The sequence below is a fragment of the Triturus cristatus genome, chromosome 2_1, assembly GCF_964204655.1.
Source record: "Triturus cristatus chromosome 2_1, aTriCri1.1, whole genome shotgun sequence".
Classification (NCBI taxonomy): domain Eukaryota; kingdom Metazoa; phylum Chordata; class Amphibia; order Caudata; family Salamandridae; genus Triturus; species Triturus cristatus.
The window spans coordinates 441,384,054-441,401,920 of NC_140581.1; the positions used below are offsets into that span (position 1 = coordinate 441,384,054).

General features: G+C 50.4%; 1 protein-coding gene across 1 annotated transcript in view; it reads right to left on the reverse strand.

Moving 5' to 3' along the window:
- Positions 1 to 17,867, reverse strand: part of CMYA5 (cardiomyopathy associated 5) — a 351,245-nt gene that overhangs the window by 76,561 nt on the left and 256,817 nt on the right. The window contains exon 10 of the mRNA XM_085632247.1: positions 7,867 to 8,000. Within this exon, the coding sequence (XP_085488373.1) occupies positions 7,867 to 8,000 (134 nt within the window). The remainder of the gene's footprint in view (positions 1 to 7,866; positions 8,001 to 17,867) is intronic.

Here is a 17,867-nt window from a genome sequence, read left to right on the forward strand (position 1 = left end):
TGCAGAGGCAACAATTTGACCACACTAGGCAGGCAGGAAGGGCAGTGGTAGCACAACAGACTATGGAGGGCAGTGGAAAGGGGGGCAGGGGCAACAAACCAACAATACAGGACTGGCAAGAGAGACTGTGGCAATATAATAGACCATTGTGGGCAGAAGGAAGAGGCAGTGGTCATACAACCATACATGCCAACAGACCCGTTTCAGCCAGGAAACGTCCAATGTTTTTAAGCTCAAATGGGCTTTACTTGATCTGTTTCCTGTCTACAATCTTCTCTTTTTCAATGTAACTCAAAAGGGAAAATCAATACCCCAGTTTTATTTCAAAATCTCCCTCTTACCAAGTTCAAAATGTTCGCAAGTATGGTACATTGGATCATGGTAGGCAGGAGGAATTGGGGTAGGGACATGGACTCGGATAACAGAGGACAGGAGGGACATTGAGAGGTGCACCAAACTGACCCTACAGGGCAGGCATCAGGGTTTGCAGCAGCACAATACTCCACACAGGGCATGCGGGACGGGAGTGCAGCACAACAATCCATAGAAAGCAATAGGGAGGGGACAGGACCATGCACATGGACAACAGACAACAGAGGGGAAAGAGGCAATGGTAGCTAGCTGACCATAATGGACAGACAGGAGAGAAAGCTGCAGCATAACAGACCATAAAGGGCAGGAGGGACGGATCAGGGGTATTACAATGGAACCGACAAGCCAGGAGGGAGGGAATAGGGGTCTGCACATGGAAACAGAGGGCTGGGGGCAAGGGGGCAGGGCAGGAGCAGCAAGATGACCATGGAGGTCAGGCAGGATGGGCACTAGAAACAAGACACACCATGGAGAGCAACAGTGAGACTATGATGGCATACACACAGACCATGGAGGGAGGTGGGAGGGGGTCAGGAGCAGCTAGCTGACCACACAGGGAAGGTGGGAGGGGCCATGGCAGCACCGAAGACCATGCATGGCAAGCGGGAGGGTTAGTGGCAGCACAATGGCTATGATGGGCAAGAAGGAGGGTGCAGGGGCATGCACATTGCATATGCACTGTGACAAAGATATGGATCCCAGATTGTAATATGTATGGCATAGCGCTGTGCTTTATAACATAGGCATCGAGGAAGGCACGTTAGATGGGGCAATATAACCCGTGCGAAGGCAAGTGTGGCATGACATATTCACGGGGTGGTGTTACAGTGCACATGGGCTAGAGAGTATCATAGCATACGCACTAGCTGGTGGAATACAACACAGAGGTGTGTGGCACTCGGCGGGCACTGGTGGGTGTAACACAGCATTGGGCTCAGCCAGGAGCACGCTGTGACTCTCAAGTGAGGTTTGTCTCCTTTCCAGAGAGTAAAATAAAAAGTATTACACATCCGGCGGTGGATGTGTGTTTTATTAACCGTGAGGGGGTTTCTTGCATAGTTTGGTCGAATTTTTGTCGAATCCCCTTTGAATGGCTTGGTGTGCATGTGTATTAAATGTGCCCGTCAATAGCTACCCATGTTTGTGTAAATAAACAACAAGGGTGTCTACTTGGAGAGTACCCACCAGCGGGGGCGCCGGGATTAGGCACGGTGGGGTGTCAGACATGTCAGAGCTTCACTAGCGGTGTGAATACATTCTACGTGGATTCATTGTATGCATAGTCGCCTTTTAATGAATATCACGCAAATCGTCATGGTGATAGGTACATACGGTTTGTCCAGCATGTCCTAGGTGTTTCTATAAATATGTTTTGTTTTTTTTAAATAAAAAACAAAGGCCGGCCCCGGGGGATGGGATCCCCGGGGCCATAAGTGGCCTGAGGAGGGGGGCAACACAGCCCCCCTCCTAAAGAATAAAAAAAAAAAAAAAGGCCATGACCTGGGGGTTGGGGTCCCCGGGGCCGATTAAGGCCTTGGGAGGGCCAAATTAATTTTTTTCAACAAAAAAATTAGGGTGCATGCCCTGGGGGATGGGGTCCCCAGGGCTAATAAATTAGAAAAAGAAAGGGGGCCACACAGCCCTCCTTCTTAAAAATGAATAAATAAAAGACCGGCATCGCGCCGGAGGCCACGCCCCCTCCTTGCAGCACTCTGCAAACGCGCCCCCTGGCCAGTTGTAAGTTGAGGAATTAATTCCCCTTCAATACTGAGGGTCCCTGAGGGCCAACTAGCCCAACAGGTATCTCCAGTATGCGCCAGGGAGCTGCGTTGCAGACAGGTGTTCTGAGGCCACGCCCCTTTTTACACCTCCATGCAACGCAGCTCTGTGGCGCTTACTGGAGGTACCTAGTGGGCTAGTTTGACCCTAGGGACCCTTAGGATTCAAGGGGACTTAATCTCTCAACTCAGAACGCCCACAGGCCCTGTGGCTCGTTTTTAAGTTGGGGAAATAATTCCACTTTAATCCTAAGGGACCCTGGAGTCCAACTAGCCCACCAGGTGCTTCCAGTAAGCACCACTGCTCTGCCTTGCAGAGAGGTGGTGCAGGCCGTGCCACTTTTTACACCTCTCTGCAACGCAGCTCTGTGGCGCTTCCTGGAGGTACCTAGTGGTCTAGTTGGACCCTAGGGACCCTCAGGATTCAAGGGGACTTAATCTCCCAACTTAAAACGGCTACAGGGCGTGTATACACAGTGGGGAAGGGAGGGGACGGGGCATGAGGTGACGTGTTCAAACACGCCCTGTGGTGCGTTTTAAGAGGTAGTTTTAATCCCCTGCCCTATTATATACTAGGGGCTTACAGAGGAGGTCATGCTAATCACAGGGGGACCCCAACACATAGTGTGCCCTAGTGTATGTAGGTGTTTTCACTGTATTCTGAGTGTCTTTTAACATAGCACTGGCTCTAGGACTGGTTAGTCAGACTCAGTTACCACCAGTATCCGTCTGAAAAAGTTGAGGGTACAGGATGATTTTGCAACAAGGCTTGTTTCTGCTCTTCTGTTTGTTCTTTCTGCACGTTATACTTCTTCCTGCACTTTTCTTGGTCTTTGAGGACTTCTGTTGCTTCTTTCTGCATTTCTTTTTTTTCTTTCTGTGCGTTTTTCCTTCTTTCTTCACATCTCCTATCTCTGTAGGCATAGCTAGAAATTAGCATTTAAAAAACCTTTGAAATTCACTGAAAAAAACATAGGTTTCAGGCACGTTATAGCTAGGAATTAGCATTTAAAAAACCTTAGAAATTCACTGAAAAAACCATAGGTTTCAGGGGCGTTATAGTTAGCTGGACTTTTCACTCGTACAAAACCATAGAAATTCCCCCGTTATAGTTAGTTCAGCTAACTATAACTCGCGCGCCCGCAATGCACTGCTGATGATGTCACATATTACATCACTCATGACATGGTCAGTGACATCACTCATGACATCACTGATGACATCATCCTTGTGATAGAGTGGCAGACCACCTCTCCCCCTAATAAAACCTTTGATACACACATTCAAAAATAGAAATTAAAATTTTCAAAACAATGGACATACCAATACCAGTTACAACAACCTATTCAGTAATTGTAAGATCCACATCCACTCATTCACCAACAGTCCTATACAGTCACTCATACATGTACTCACTCATCATATGTACTCATACACCTATACATCCTGTTACACAACGCCTCTCATCCATAAAGTTACTCACACACTTAGTCACTCATGCTAATAAAGAATCAAACATCTGTTTACCTGCATATACAGTTATACACACACCACCACACTTACTTCTACAGAAACTTACACATACTTAGTCTTTTTAACAATCACTTATAGAAACACATACTTATTCATACAGTAACTCTTTTAATCTCTCACTCTCACATATACTCACTTATATACACCAATAGTCGCATATACTAGTTTAAAACATATGTAGTTACTCATAGAGACACTATTGAGACAGTCATTCACTCACTAACACACCCATGCACACACTCATCCACCCATACAGTCCTGCCCATATGCTGTCTTCAACACATACAAACAGTGAGTCACTCATTCATGCACCTATGCACTACGTAATAGCCCCCACCGAACCATACAGACATCAGACACTTATACTGATACTCAAATAACCAACTAATAACCTATATAGACACTCATGTAGCTACTCACCAACCCATGCAGCCACTTATACACAAAGTGAGAGACTGATACAGATATTTACATATTTAAACATTACTCACTAAGCCATGTATTCACTAAGATACACTTAATCAGTCAGTTATACAATCAATTTTTCAAAAACAAATCATCCATTTAGACACTTATATACCCATTTATTCTTCCATCGACCTTGAGATATACATATATAAAACATATGTAATTTTCAGAAAAACACACATTCACTGGATGATGTCATCAGTGATGTCATCAGTGATGTCATTTGAGATGTCATCAGTGATGTCATGAGTGATGTCACTGATCATGTCATGAGTGATGTAATATGTGACGTCATGAGCAGTGCATTGCGGGCGCGCGAGTTATAGTTAGCTGAACTAACTATAACGGGGGAATTTCTATGGTTTTGTATGAGTGAAAAGTCCAGCTAACTATAACGTCCCTGAAACCTATGGTTTTTTCAGTGAATTTCTAAGGTTTTTTAAATGCTAATTCCTAGCTATAACGTGCCTGAAACCTATGTTTTTTTCAGTGAATATATATATATATATATATATAGTATGTGTCTGAATAGATGATTTAGTAGGTATGTGACTGACTGTATAAGTGAGTGATTGATTGTGTCTTACTGAATGCATGGGTTAGTGACTAAACTGTGTGAATGTCTGTATTAGTCTGTCAGTTGGTGTGTAAGCGGCTGCATGGGTTGGTGAGTAGCTACATGAGTGTCTATATGGGTTATTGATTGGTTGTCTGAGTATCTGTATGGGTGCCTGAGTGTCTCTGTGGGTGGGTGGGGGTGTGTGACTCTGTGCATAGATCTGTGAGTAGGTGATTCACTGGGTGTATGGGTTTAAGAGTGCATCTGTGAAGGGCTGTATGGGTGGGTGAGTGTGTGTATGAGTGTGTGTATGAGTGTGTTGGTGAGTGAATGATGTCTCAGTGGTACATGTGTGAGTAACTACATATGGGAAAGGCAGTATATGTGAGTGTTGGAGTATATAAATGACTACCCAGAACCACTATCTGACTAGCAACAGTGTCTCATTCGTTCTCCATATCATTTCGAAGCTACCAATGATTAGACAACCCAGAACAAGCGACTTAGAGTACTCTCAGGAATGGTGGGAATCAGAAACACCTTTTCGTTGTTATTCTCATATCAGTCCACAACATGAGTAATCAGAGACACGGAAAAGTTTAAAATGTTTATTTTTAACTACTTGCTCTTAGGTGCAGTACTTTGGCTAACATAAGCAGACAAATGATTAGAAATAAAACCATCAGCACTTTTACAATTCCATAGAAAATGAAGGGAGAAATCATATTATAATGATAGTGGAAACAGGTCCTATAATACATTGTGAACCACCCTCCCCTGGCTAGTAAGCTAGTGTTATATACTAATTGAAGGTCTCTAGGTTTGAATGGGGAACCCCATACCTCAAAGATCAGCTTAGGTGAATCACATCACAGGATCAACTCTGCTCTCTGTGTCTGGAAAGGTTCTCTCCAAGTGTCTGAATCATGCATGCAAATGCAATATTAAAGGCACCTGAGTTTCAGATATTTGCAGCTGTGTGCTTGTTGTGTCTAGAGCGTGGGCCGATCAACTGCCGTCATTCTGTTGCCAAGTCTCTGACCAGGGGGGTAATTTTACCTCACAAACTGCTGCTAAATTTCCGCAAACAAAAAATGAAGAAACTGGACTATGGGTCAGCATGGTCGGGGGAGTGGATCTCTTCTGCAATTTTAAGTGTGTTCTTAACTGTGGCTATCAGCCTTTTAAACTGATGTTTTACTGTTTTATAAGAGACGGACAATTTTGTAAAGGTTTTAATTAACTGTACAATAAACACATTACTTACTTACTTATATGTGAGAGTGAGTGATTGTGAGAGTGGCTGTATGGATGAGTGTGTGCTTGTGTCAGTGATTGTAGAAGAGAGTAAGTATGTGTTAGTGTCTGTATGAATAAGTAAAGTGGTGTGTGTATAACTGTATAGGTGAGTAAATGGGAGTGTGATTGATTCTTTGCATGACTGACTAGGTGTGTGAGTAACTCTATGGGTGAGTGGTGGTGTGTGAGTGTCTGTATAGGTGTATGACTGCATATGATAGTGCTGTATTGATGAGTGACTGCATGTACGAGTAACTGTATAGATGAATGAGTGGACATGTGTGTAGACCTAGGAATCAGTGAGTGGGTATGTAGTAACTGGTTTTGGTGTGTCTATGGTTTCGAAAATGGTAGTCTGCATTTTAGAGTGGGAGGATCAAAGGTTATATTAGGGTGTGAGGAGGTGCATCAGATTATCACGTGGATGATGTCATCAGTGATGTCATCAGTGATGTCATTTGAGATGTTATCAGTGATGTCATTGACCATGTCATGAATGATGTAATATGTGACATCATCAGCCGTGCATTGCGGGGGCGCGAGTTATAGTTAGCTCAACTAACTATAACGGGCAAATTTCTCTCGTTTCGTACTTGTGAAATGTCCAACTAGCTATAACGTCCCTGAAACCTATGTTTGTTTCAGTGAATTTCTACGGTTTTTTAAAGGCTAATTTCTAAGTATAACGTCACTGAACCTATGTTTTTTTCAGTGAATATATATATCGCTTACTTCAGCTGACAAGTTGTCAAAGTGCTTTTCGGCAGGTAGCACACTACTTCGGAACCAAAAAGGATTAATGGTGAATTAGTATAGTGAAATATGAATTACTTTGAGCAGTGGACATGTGAGTCTGTTAGTTGAATTAAAAAGGAGAATGGAAGGATAGAAGAGGGAAGAGTCTAGAACATGTTTATTGGGAGATCATAGTAGTAGGAGGAGGTTTGGGATGAGTAAAGGAGAGATAGAGGAGAGAAGAGTCTCTAGAAACGGATTTTGGAGATCATAGTATTAAAATGAGGTGTCGGATGAGTCTAAGGAAGGATGCATGAGGGAAGAATTTAGAAAGGGTTGTTTGGGAGATCTTAGTAGTAAAATGAGGGTTGGGGTGATGCAAGGAAGGTTAGAGGCGGCAAGAGTCTAGAAAGGGTTATTTTGGGATCATAGTAGCAGAATGAGGTTTGAAATGAGTCAGACAGTATCGTAACATTAGCCCCCACAGCCCCTGCAGTGCGCGGAGGCCAAGATCCCCCCCCCCCCTGGCACTGTGCACCCTGGCCTGAGAATTCCCTGGGTTTGGAGCACAGCATGGGGGGGCCCTTCCATGCACTTTGCAAGGTGGCCCTCTCAAGTTTCGTTATGCCACTGGAGACAGAGAGTGGAGGTAGAGGATATATAGAGAGAGGTAGAGGGTAAAACATAGGGTAGTGCATTGGAGAGACTCAAATGTTTTTTTTTCTTTAACAGTAGGAGTAAATTATTAAATACATAGATATAGAAGTACATGGAAGGTATACATGTATACAGAAGGTAGTATATCAATATCTAAGTTGTATGTAATAAACTCAGACTTTCAAGTGTTGCTCTACTTTAGGTTCATTTATTTTTGTGTTTTATTTAGTTTTTTGTTTTCAATAATTCAATAGTGAAGCAATTGTAGATAAATATGTATGATAAAATGTACATATTGTGATAGTTAAATAAACGGAGAACCGTAAGCTTCTGATCAAATAACTTAAATGAAAACTATGCAGTGACCTATATACATGTTAATCATAGAATAATATAACTATAAGTAATATTTGTTAAGCAGACTTGTAGAATATCCATATATATGTATATCAAGAGGCCAGTTACCTTTTGTGGAGATGAGGGCCGCTTCACTCTGCTCACTCGACCCAAAGTTATTGACTGCTCTCACGTAGAAGAAATAATTCTCATTTGGTTGCAGGCACATCGTGAACTCGCAACCTTTTATCCCAGCAATGGTTCTGAAAATTCAGCACAGTGTTATTACTGCGTATAATGACATACAACAACAAAGGACTCCGCATTGACACAAATGGGTGGTCAAGGGGTCTTGCGCGTATTATACTATCACATACAGGTCGATTCCAGATTCAAGCATTTAAAAACAAAATGTCAATCCCTAGCTTCACTAGCAATCTATACCATGAGTAGCGACTCCCATGGTCACTATTCATTACTACTTTCAGGATGTGGGTCTTAACGTCACGTGGTTGGGGCTCAGGATGAGCTGGTAGAGTTATTTCCATTTCTCCAACTCTCCGGTGCCTCGTGCGGCTAGTCTAGTAGGGTGGAATGTCTCCCATATGTGGCCCTACCTCTTTATGTGTGTGGAGCCACTCCAGACTGCTCAAGTGTGCAATATGGCTACCCAAGAGATTTTGGCCCTCATTACAAGTGGCCCTGACAGCATTCCTAGGGACTCTGAGTAGCTTAGTGCTCCAGGCCCAGAATTAGGAGGACTACAAATACTTAACTCAGTGATTCCGGGACCATACATACTGTGCCTGGATGTGGAGCTATTGGGGATGTAAGCAAAAGGAATAAATGATGGACGGAATGCTGAACAATGCAAACATTTTCCCCAAGTCACAAAAATCTGGGTTTAATCCATCTTTCTTTTGCTCACCACGCCACCCCAGTTTGGACCCCGCCATATGCATATCAGCCTTGACCCTGTTCCTCATAAGAACAATCCTGCCCGAACTACCAAGCCAGGTCCTCCCTTGACCGAAACAAGCATTTTGGGACCGGTTTCAGAGCATCACCATTCATCAGTCAGGCAAGCTTGCATCCAGTGGCACAGAGAGCACAAGACCCACGTCTGGACACACCCTTCCCACTTAGGGCAACAAAAGCAAAAGGAACAAATGATCGTCTGAATGCTGAACAATGCAAACATTCACCTCCAGTCAAAAAGATTTGGGTTTAATCCATCGTGTTTTTGCTCACTACGCCATCCCAGTTTGGACCCAGCCTTATGCACATCAGTCTTGACCCTGCTCCTCATGGGAACTGTCTAGCCCGAACTGCCAAGCCAGGTCCTCCCTGGACCGAAAACAAGCATCCTGGGACCGGGACCTGAGCACCATCCCATATCAGTCAGGCTAGCTTGAATCCAGTGGCGCAGTGAGCATGGGACCCACAACTATTCATACCCGTTCATACCCGTATAGGGCATAAAGATATTAGCCAGAATATCAGGGGATTGAAGATTCAGAATTCTATGGACGATACAGAGAGTTTTAAACTCGATATGTTTCGCCACCAGCAACCAATGTAGTCTGCGGATGGCATCAGTTGTAGGACAGATTCTCTGCAAGCCGAGGAGTGTCCGGGCCCCAGCGTTTTGTGCCCTTTGCAGGAGAAGAATCTCAGCTCTATTGGCCCACAGGTATAGGGAGCTGGCATAGTCCAGCCTGGATAATATAGTAGCCTGGATGATCACCTGATGGATGGTGGGGTCAAAGAATCCCAACAGTGGTTTAAGCCCACGTAGGAGCCCAAAACAGGTCCCAGCTACAGCTTTAGTTTGGGCCTGAAAAGTAAGAGCAGAGTCTACCCATAGACTGTCTGTTTAGGAACAGGCAGAGAGCCCAGAGTGGATGGCCACCAACGCTCACTCCACAGTTGAGTATCTTTCCCCACCAACAAGATCTCAGATTTGCTAGCATTCATTTGGAGGCAACTGGCGGTCATCCAGTGTGCGATAGCTGTTAGATCTTCCTTGAACTTAAGCACATCCTGCGCAGAGTCATCTGAAAGTGCCACCACCAACTGTGTATCATCTGCATACGATACCACAGTTAATCCTCTGCTCCTGGCTAATGCTGCTAAGGGTTGAATGTAGATGTCAAATAGGGTTGGGCTCAAAGCTGAGCCCTGAGGAATCCCTTGGTGAACAGAATGTACCTGGGAGCAGAAGGGGGGGACAGACACTTGGAAGGTTCTCTCTGATAGAAAGGAGGCAAACAAGCCCTGGGCAGGGCCTCCAATACCAATGTCCTCCAAGCGCTGTAGCAAGATCTGGTGGGACACTGTGTCGAACGCAGCTCTTAGATCCAGTAGGATCAGTGCTGAAGTGCGACCGACATCTAACGCGTCCCATAGAAGTTCTGTTACAGCCAGAAGGACGGTTTCAGTGCTGTGGCATGGTTGTAAGCCATTCTGGGAAGGGTCGAGCAGATTGCTATCTTCGATGAACCTCGTGAGACTAGAGTTTATGTAAGCTTTGGCGATCTTAGATACCAACGGAAGGAGAGAAATGGGGCGAAAGTTCTCTGCTCTTGAGGCATCCAATGTGGGTTTTTTAAGTGAAGGGACCACCTTGGCATGTTTCCAAGTCATGGGGACTACCGCAGAGGACAGAGATAGGTTGATAAGTTTGCAAAAGGGGGAAAGAAGCTGAGGTAGGAATTTTTGAAATTGGACCGGGATGAGAGGGTTTGCAGGGGATCCTGATTTAAGTTTATTGCAGATCATGCACATCCCTTCCTGAGAGAGCGCCGGGAAAACACAGAGTGTGGGGGTATCGAGGGGCCACAGTGAGGGGCCTGTCCTAATCTCAGTGTGGAGGAAGGTCCTGTAGATGTTCTCGACCTTCTTAATAAAGGAGGCGGTAAGGACTTCACATTGCTGATTGGAGGAGACAGGTGGAGCTTTGGGTTGCCCCAAAGATTTAAGATCTTTGAGCAAGATACATTTAGCAGGGTTACTGCTATTTCTGATCTCGTCCGCAAAGTAGGCTGCTCTTTCCTTCTGAATGGCCCTTTGATAGTTCTTGATGGCTACCCGATATTACATTTTCAAAACGGGATCGAAGTACCGCCTCCACGCCTGTTCCAGGCTTTTACAGGCTTTCCGGGTTGAAGCCAGATTGCTATTATACCACGGACTAGATTGAGTGTTACGGCTCTGGGCCCATCTGGCGGGAATGAGTGTATCAAGAGAGTGCGAGAGCCAGTCCAATAGGGGGCTCACAGCCACATCAAGGTTGTCAGGTAGGCTGGGTGTGTGCCTCAGGAGGAGAGCACGAAACTACTCGGTGTCAAGTTTATGCCAAGGGCGTTTTAAAACTGATTTACAAGCTGCGCCCTGGAGGGGCCCAAATCCCTGTAGTGCCATGGATACCAGATAGTGGTCAGACCAGCTCATAGGGATAGGCATATTAACTGTGAGAGTGGGTACGTTGGAAAAGACCGGATCCAATAAATGTCCAGCAGAGTGTGTACAGCCTGAGATGCGCTGGGTATGTTGGAGGGCGGCAAGATCCGCTAGGAAGTTGCCAATCTCACAGTTTCGATTAGCATCTAGATGCAAGTTAAGATCTCCAATGATGCTGAAATTGGCTGGTCTGGTGACCAGTGTACCTGATGCTACAATTAGCGCATCCCTCAACTCTTTGGAAGGGCCAGAAGGGCGATAGATCAGACAGTGTGAAGTTGGCATTAAAAGGAATCTTGACGCGAGCACACTCACAACCCACCAGGGCCTCTTTAATAAGAGTGCAAGTGTAGCCAGTTTAAAAAATAATTGCGATGCCACCACCCTGGGCCCCTCTATTAAGTGTTGCGATGTTGTAACCCTGGGGCAGGGCCAGACCACGCTCAGCCTCTGTATTGGCAGTGAGCCATGTCTCTGTAAGGAAGAGAATATCTGGTGTCTCGTCATGGAGTAAATCAAATACATCAACGAAATGCTTCACTAGAGAGCGGCAGTTCAGGCTGAAATACTATGCAGCATTTCCCCTCCTGCAATTGAAGCAGGTGGTAGCTTGCAGAAGAAATGAGCCTAAAAGCAGGAATATATGTGAAAAAGGACCCAATAAAACCAACTTCGTGGGTTATTCCTCATTCCTGGCTCATTAGCCACATAATGGTCAGATTTTGGTGCAGGGATACAGGTTGGAATCAGAGATTCTGGCTGACTCCGATATCCCAGACCATAAACTGCATTAATCGTAATTAGCCCATATACTCCTTCATTTTCATATTCTTTCTCACAATGTTTTACAGAAATGCATTTAAAATATTTCCGTCCCGGTGGTCTCGCCGCGGACGATGTGAGTCGCACATCGCTGAGGCTCCGGGCCGCCGCCGTGGAAAACAGCCTTTAAAGCTGGGCGGTGGCTGCGGAGACGAGTTAGCCGGGGGGGACCGGCTGGATATCGACAGCGGGCAGCTGCCAGGCGCCTTAGAGACTCCCGACACAGGCTGTGGCGAGCAGGGGTGACATACGAGGCGAGGAGCCGGTGGGAGAGACTGCGACCGCCATCTTGGCTGCCCGGACTCGCCGCGAGGCGGGGTGACTGAGCCGGGCTGACCGGGAGGAGTGCCGCTGGAGAAGCCGCGAGGCCGTGTGACAGAGCGACGGCGACATTGAGGCGGCTGGGGCCGACGGAGAGGCGACTCGAGGAAGATCGGGCTCGGGGACGGGCGCGGCCGCCATCTTGTGTTCTGCGGCTGGCCCTGGCCCGTAGCTGCGGCTGCCCGCCTCGTGGCGCCAAAGAGGAGGCGGACTGTGATGAGGCCTCGGCCCTGACATTGGTACGCGGAGCGGTTTGCTGGGGCTGCCTGGGGGGCACCTGGCCATAGCCTACGCCTCACTGCACGCGCGGAGCTGCTGCCGCGTGGCGGCGCTGCGGGCCCTGCTGCTGGTGACTGGGGCCCCTGGACTGGCCCGGCCGGGCCCTGACCGCGGCGTCGTCCTGCCGGCCTGTGACGACATTGAGCCTGGAGGCGCCGGCCATCAGTGGAGCGAAGCAGCGAAGAGCCACCGAGCTGAACGGCGGACGACACCTACAACGACAAGAGCTGGTAGGCCGGGACCTCCCGGACGACCTGGGTGATTGCTGGGGGTCAGAGCGGAGGCGGGGGCCCGAAGGTGAAGGCGAACGACGCGGGGTGTGCGTGTGGCTGTGGACTAGCCGGGGGCTGTGAGAAGCTGGCTGCCACCTTGACTCGCCTCGCGGGAGAGGCCTGGCCCACACGGCGACTGGACTGGGGCCTGGGCCTGGATCGGGGGGCGCTCTAGAAGGAAACGCGCCCAGAGGACGACCGGCGCCCTGATGTCCGTGGCCTACTGCCTGCGCCCGCAAACTAGACGATAGACTAACGTTGGGCTGGGTGAGGTCCGCGGACGAGCCCTGACCTGAGAGCTGGTGGCGTTCACTACAGGCGTGACGGCCATTCCTAGCGCTGGAGGGCCTCTCTTGGACGGCGTGGGAGCTCAACCCTGGGACAGTTTAGCGGCCGCATCGCTACGTGGAGTTGGGCCTCGAGGACCTCCTGCGTTGCGGCGCTCTACGCCGCGGCATTGTCGTCTGCGCTCACCCCTGCGCCCCTGTGGTTCTGAGCCGGGATAGGTGGGGCTGACCATTCGCCACACGACTGCGGGCCCCTGAGCTGCTGGGGGCTGCTACCCCCATTCACTGTGAGGCCGATCCTGAACGCGGCCACACCATGACCCGTACGAAACAGGGGAAGGAGCCGCCGGCAACCCCCAAAGACGCCTCTGTTAAGGACTTGTGGACCAAGCCTGCCACATCGTCACAGAGCGTGGAGCCATCGGGGGCCGGGGCCTCGACAGCCCCCGTCACGCAATCCTTCATGACGGCATTCATGCAAGAACTTAAATCGGAGATTGGGTCCCTTCGCTCTGAAGTCCAGGCATGCGTGAAGGACCTTCGGAGGGACCTGGGAGAGCTGGGTGGCAGAGTGGATGACTTAGAAAAGACCCTGGATGCACGCACGGAGGACCAAGAACACCTATGGCAAAGGCTGGCGACCTTGGAAGAACAACATGTTGAGCTCCAGATCCAACAGGAGGATTTGGAAAATAGGGGGCGCCGGAACAACATACGCATCCGGGGGGTGCCGCCTGGGGCAGAAGGGGCAGATATTATGTCCTTCGTGGCGGACTTACTCCATGACATCCGAGGGGATGATGACACTTCGCCGCCCACCCTGGACCGCGCTCACAGGGTTTCAGGGCCGATGGGGAGGCCGGGCCTGGTCCCTGACATCTTGACACGGGTTCATTTCTTTGTTGAAAAGGAAGCCATTCTTCAGGCGGCCAGAGGCAAATCCGAAATCCTCTGCGGAGGGAAGCCCATTCAACTGTTTCAGGACTTGGCCTCCACCACTCTCCGGCGACGCCGGGACTTCAAGCCCATCACTGCCAAATTGAGGGAGCTCAACATCCGCTACCAATGGGCCCATCCCTTCGCCCTCATGTTTCAGTGGGAGTCCAAGCGGCGGGTGCTGCGCTCATACCGGGAAGCGGCCCAACTCTTACAGATTCCTGATTCACCGCCGGCCAGCCCCGCGCGGCGCCCATCCAAACTCAGAGTCCCGGTGAAGCCGCAATGGTCCACGGTGCGACACCCTAGACACCCACCGTCGCCGGAGGGCAGCAGGGCCTCCCGGGACAAGCAGGACATTATCGAACATATCAAATCCTTGGAGGGCTCCTCCTCGCCGCTGGGCTCCCAGGCCTCTGCCGTTAAATGACCGACGCCCACCGCGGATCTTCTCACCTGACTGCATTCACATTATGGAGATGGCTGAGACGACCGGAGGCATGGCCGGCTGTGGACTGCATCTCTCCCCCATTGCTAGCGCCCTGGACGCCTCACTCGGAGGCGCACCGTCGTCTCCTCTACGGGGCACTGTCTTCCAGGCTTGGGCGGCGGCCCGGGCTAGACCCTCGACACCATAACTTTGCGGTTCAACGATGGCGAACCCCCCATCCTATTTCTGGGAGAGTGACATCTCCGAGACAGCCTGTGCCATGGTGCCTGGCTACTCTCTTGACTGGAATAGGCTCTTCCGGCCCTGTTGGCCGACTACAGGTTTACATGGTTGTACTTGTTCTTATTTGCTCCCCTCCGTAACCTCTTTCCTTCATTCCCCTTGGCGGGGGGGACATGTGTATGGGTGGGATGCTCAAGCGGGTGGTGCCCTACTGGGGATTCTACGACAATGACTACCACCTCTACCTGGAAGATTCTCTCTCTCAATGTGAATGGGCTCAACTCTCCCAACAAACGACGCCTCATCTGGCGCTACCTCCTCCTGCAGACCCCCGACATCATTCTTCTTCAAGAGACCCACCTCCTCAAGTCCGACGTGGGCCGGATGGCGCATCCGCGCTTCCCCCTTCAGTTCTGGTCCTCGGCTCCTTCGAAGACGGCGGGGGTGGCGATCTTGTGCCGGGCGGGGATATCCCGGGGTGATACCAAGGTACATAGAGATGCGGAGGGGCGGTTTCTGCGGGTGGAGATCAGGCGGGGCTCCCGCGCTCTGACACTGTGTAATTTATATGTCCCCAACCAGGGTCAGGATCTCTTCTTGCGTAGGATAATCAGGGAACACCTAGAGCCGGTAACCACAGACCTCATAGTCGGGGGGGACTTCAACTGGGTGTGGGACGCGGAGCTTGACCGTTGTGGGGGCGCTTTTCACGGGGTGGGGGCCATGTCTGCGGCGGTGAAACGCTCCTTAACCGCCTTAACCTTAGTGGATGTTTGGAGGTACCACTCCCCGGGGTTGCGCGACTACACCTTTTACTCCCATGTTCACCGCACTTACTCCCGCATTGACCTCCTTCTCGTATCGCACTCACTACTCAAGGACTCCATCTCGGTGTCCCACTCCACCATCTCGGTCTCGGACCACGCCCATGTCGAGCTGCTTCTACGGGAAGGTCCTCCCCACCCGCTGCGTCCGCGCCGCTGGCGCTTCCCGGACCACGTCCTCCGGGATCCAGTGGATAGAGAGGAGCTCCAAACAGCTATCCTGGCATATTTCGAGGATAACGACCTGCCGGGGACCCCTCTCCCTCTCCTTTGGGACGCCTTCAAGGCCACTATACGGGGCACTCTCACAGCCTTGGCGGCTGCTCGAGCGCATGAGGCCCAGCTCTATGAGACAAAAATTACGAGGGAGTTGCAGGTGCTCGAGCAGATGGACAAAGAGCGCCCGCTGGCGACGCACAAGCGCCGTTTGGCCGTCCTACGGGGGCAGCTCCACGCACATAGGGTCAACAAGGCTGAGCGCGCTCTGCTGGCACTCAAGCAGCGCTACTATGCGGGGGGCGACAAGGTGGGCGCTGTTCTGGCGCGACGTTTGCGGACGCGGGCAGCTACGGCACATATCGCGAAACTACAGAAGGCGGACGGGTCCTGGGCCGTTGCGGAATCGGCGAAGCTCCAAACGTTTCACGACTACTATTCAGCCCTTTATACTGGCGACCCCCCTGCGGCGGAGCTGGTTGCGGAAGCCTTAGACGCTTGTCACTGGGACCCGTTGAGTGGGCATCACTCCGGGCTTCTGGAGGACTCTATCACCCCGGCAGAGCTGGTCGGCGCTTTACGCGACCTCCCGCTTGGCAAGGCGCCAGGCCCGGACGGGCTCCCGGTGTCGTTCTTCCGCGCCTTCTTACCGCAATTGCAGCCGTACCTTTTGCGCCTCTTTAATTCTTTTGGGGAGTCGGTAGGGCCTTCAGCAGATATGACAATGGCCGACATAACGCTCATCCCGAAACCCGGGAAGGACCATACGCTGTGCTCCTCCTACCGGCCCATTGCCCTGCTGAACACCGATTTAAAACTATACACTAAAATCCTAGCCAAGCGGCTTAGCCCTCACCTCCCCAATCTTATTGAGCCCGACCAGGTGGGGTTCATCCATCAACGCCAGGGCGCGGATAATGTACGACGTATTGCGCATATCGTCGGGAAGGCCCAGCACTGGAAGATCCCGGCCTGCCTGTTGTCGCTCGACGCGGAAAAAGCGTTCGACAGGGTGGACTGGACCTTTCTCCGAGCAGTGCTGCGGAAAATAGGCCTGGGTCCTAAGATGGTGGCGCGCATTATGGCCCCGTATATCTCGCCAGTTGCCAGGGTGCGGGTTAACGGACAGCTCACGCAACCTTTTCCCATCTGCAGAGGCACTCGGCAGGGCTGTCCCCTATCGCCCCTATTGTTCGCCCTGGTGGTGGAGCCTCTGGCCATTATGATTCGGCGGTCCCCCGATATCTGTGGTATAACCCTTCGCGGAGTGCAGCACAAGATTGCTCTCTTCGCGGACGACCTCCTTCTCACCCTCTCTGAGCCCCTGCGCTCACTGCCGGCGGTACACTCGCTACTCCGCACCTACGAACGTGCCTCTGGGCTCAAAATTAACCACGCCAAGTCCTGGGCCCTTAATATCTCGATCCCGGCCGAGGAGCTCCCAGCGATTCAAGTTTCGGCCCCGTATCAGTGGGCGGACGCGTCAGTGCGATACTTGGGTCTTAACTTGACTCCAGACCTGGCCACTTGGACGCAAGCCAACTGGCAAGACTACAAAACCTCTGTCCTGGCTGACCTGCGGGCGTGGAAGGCCTTACCGCTCTCCTGGTTGGGCCGCCTTAACACAGTGAAGATGTCGATACTGCCAAAGGTCCTCTATCTATTTCAAACACTGCCAACTCCGATTCCGGAACATCAAATACAGGGGCTCCAACGCGAGCTCAACGCGTTTGTGTGGGGGGGGAAAAAGCCACGGTTCTCGAATAAAATCTTGAGTCTCCCCCGGGACAGGGGTGGCCTGGCCTGCCCTAACCTCCTCGAATATTACTGGGCGTCGCACCTTCGCTGTATCCTGGAGTGGGGGGCGTGGGAGAGTGAAAAGGTGTGGTTCCACATGGACAGGGCAGTCACCTGCCGCCCGCTATGGGACCATGCCTGGCTTCCCCGGGCGGCCCGACATCGCAGCGCCTACATGGCCGTCCCTACCAAAACGGTCCTGGAGATCTGGGATAAAGTGGCGGTGAGTAGGGGCTTGACC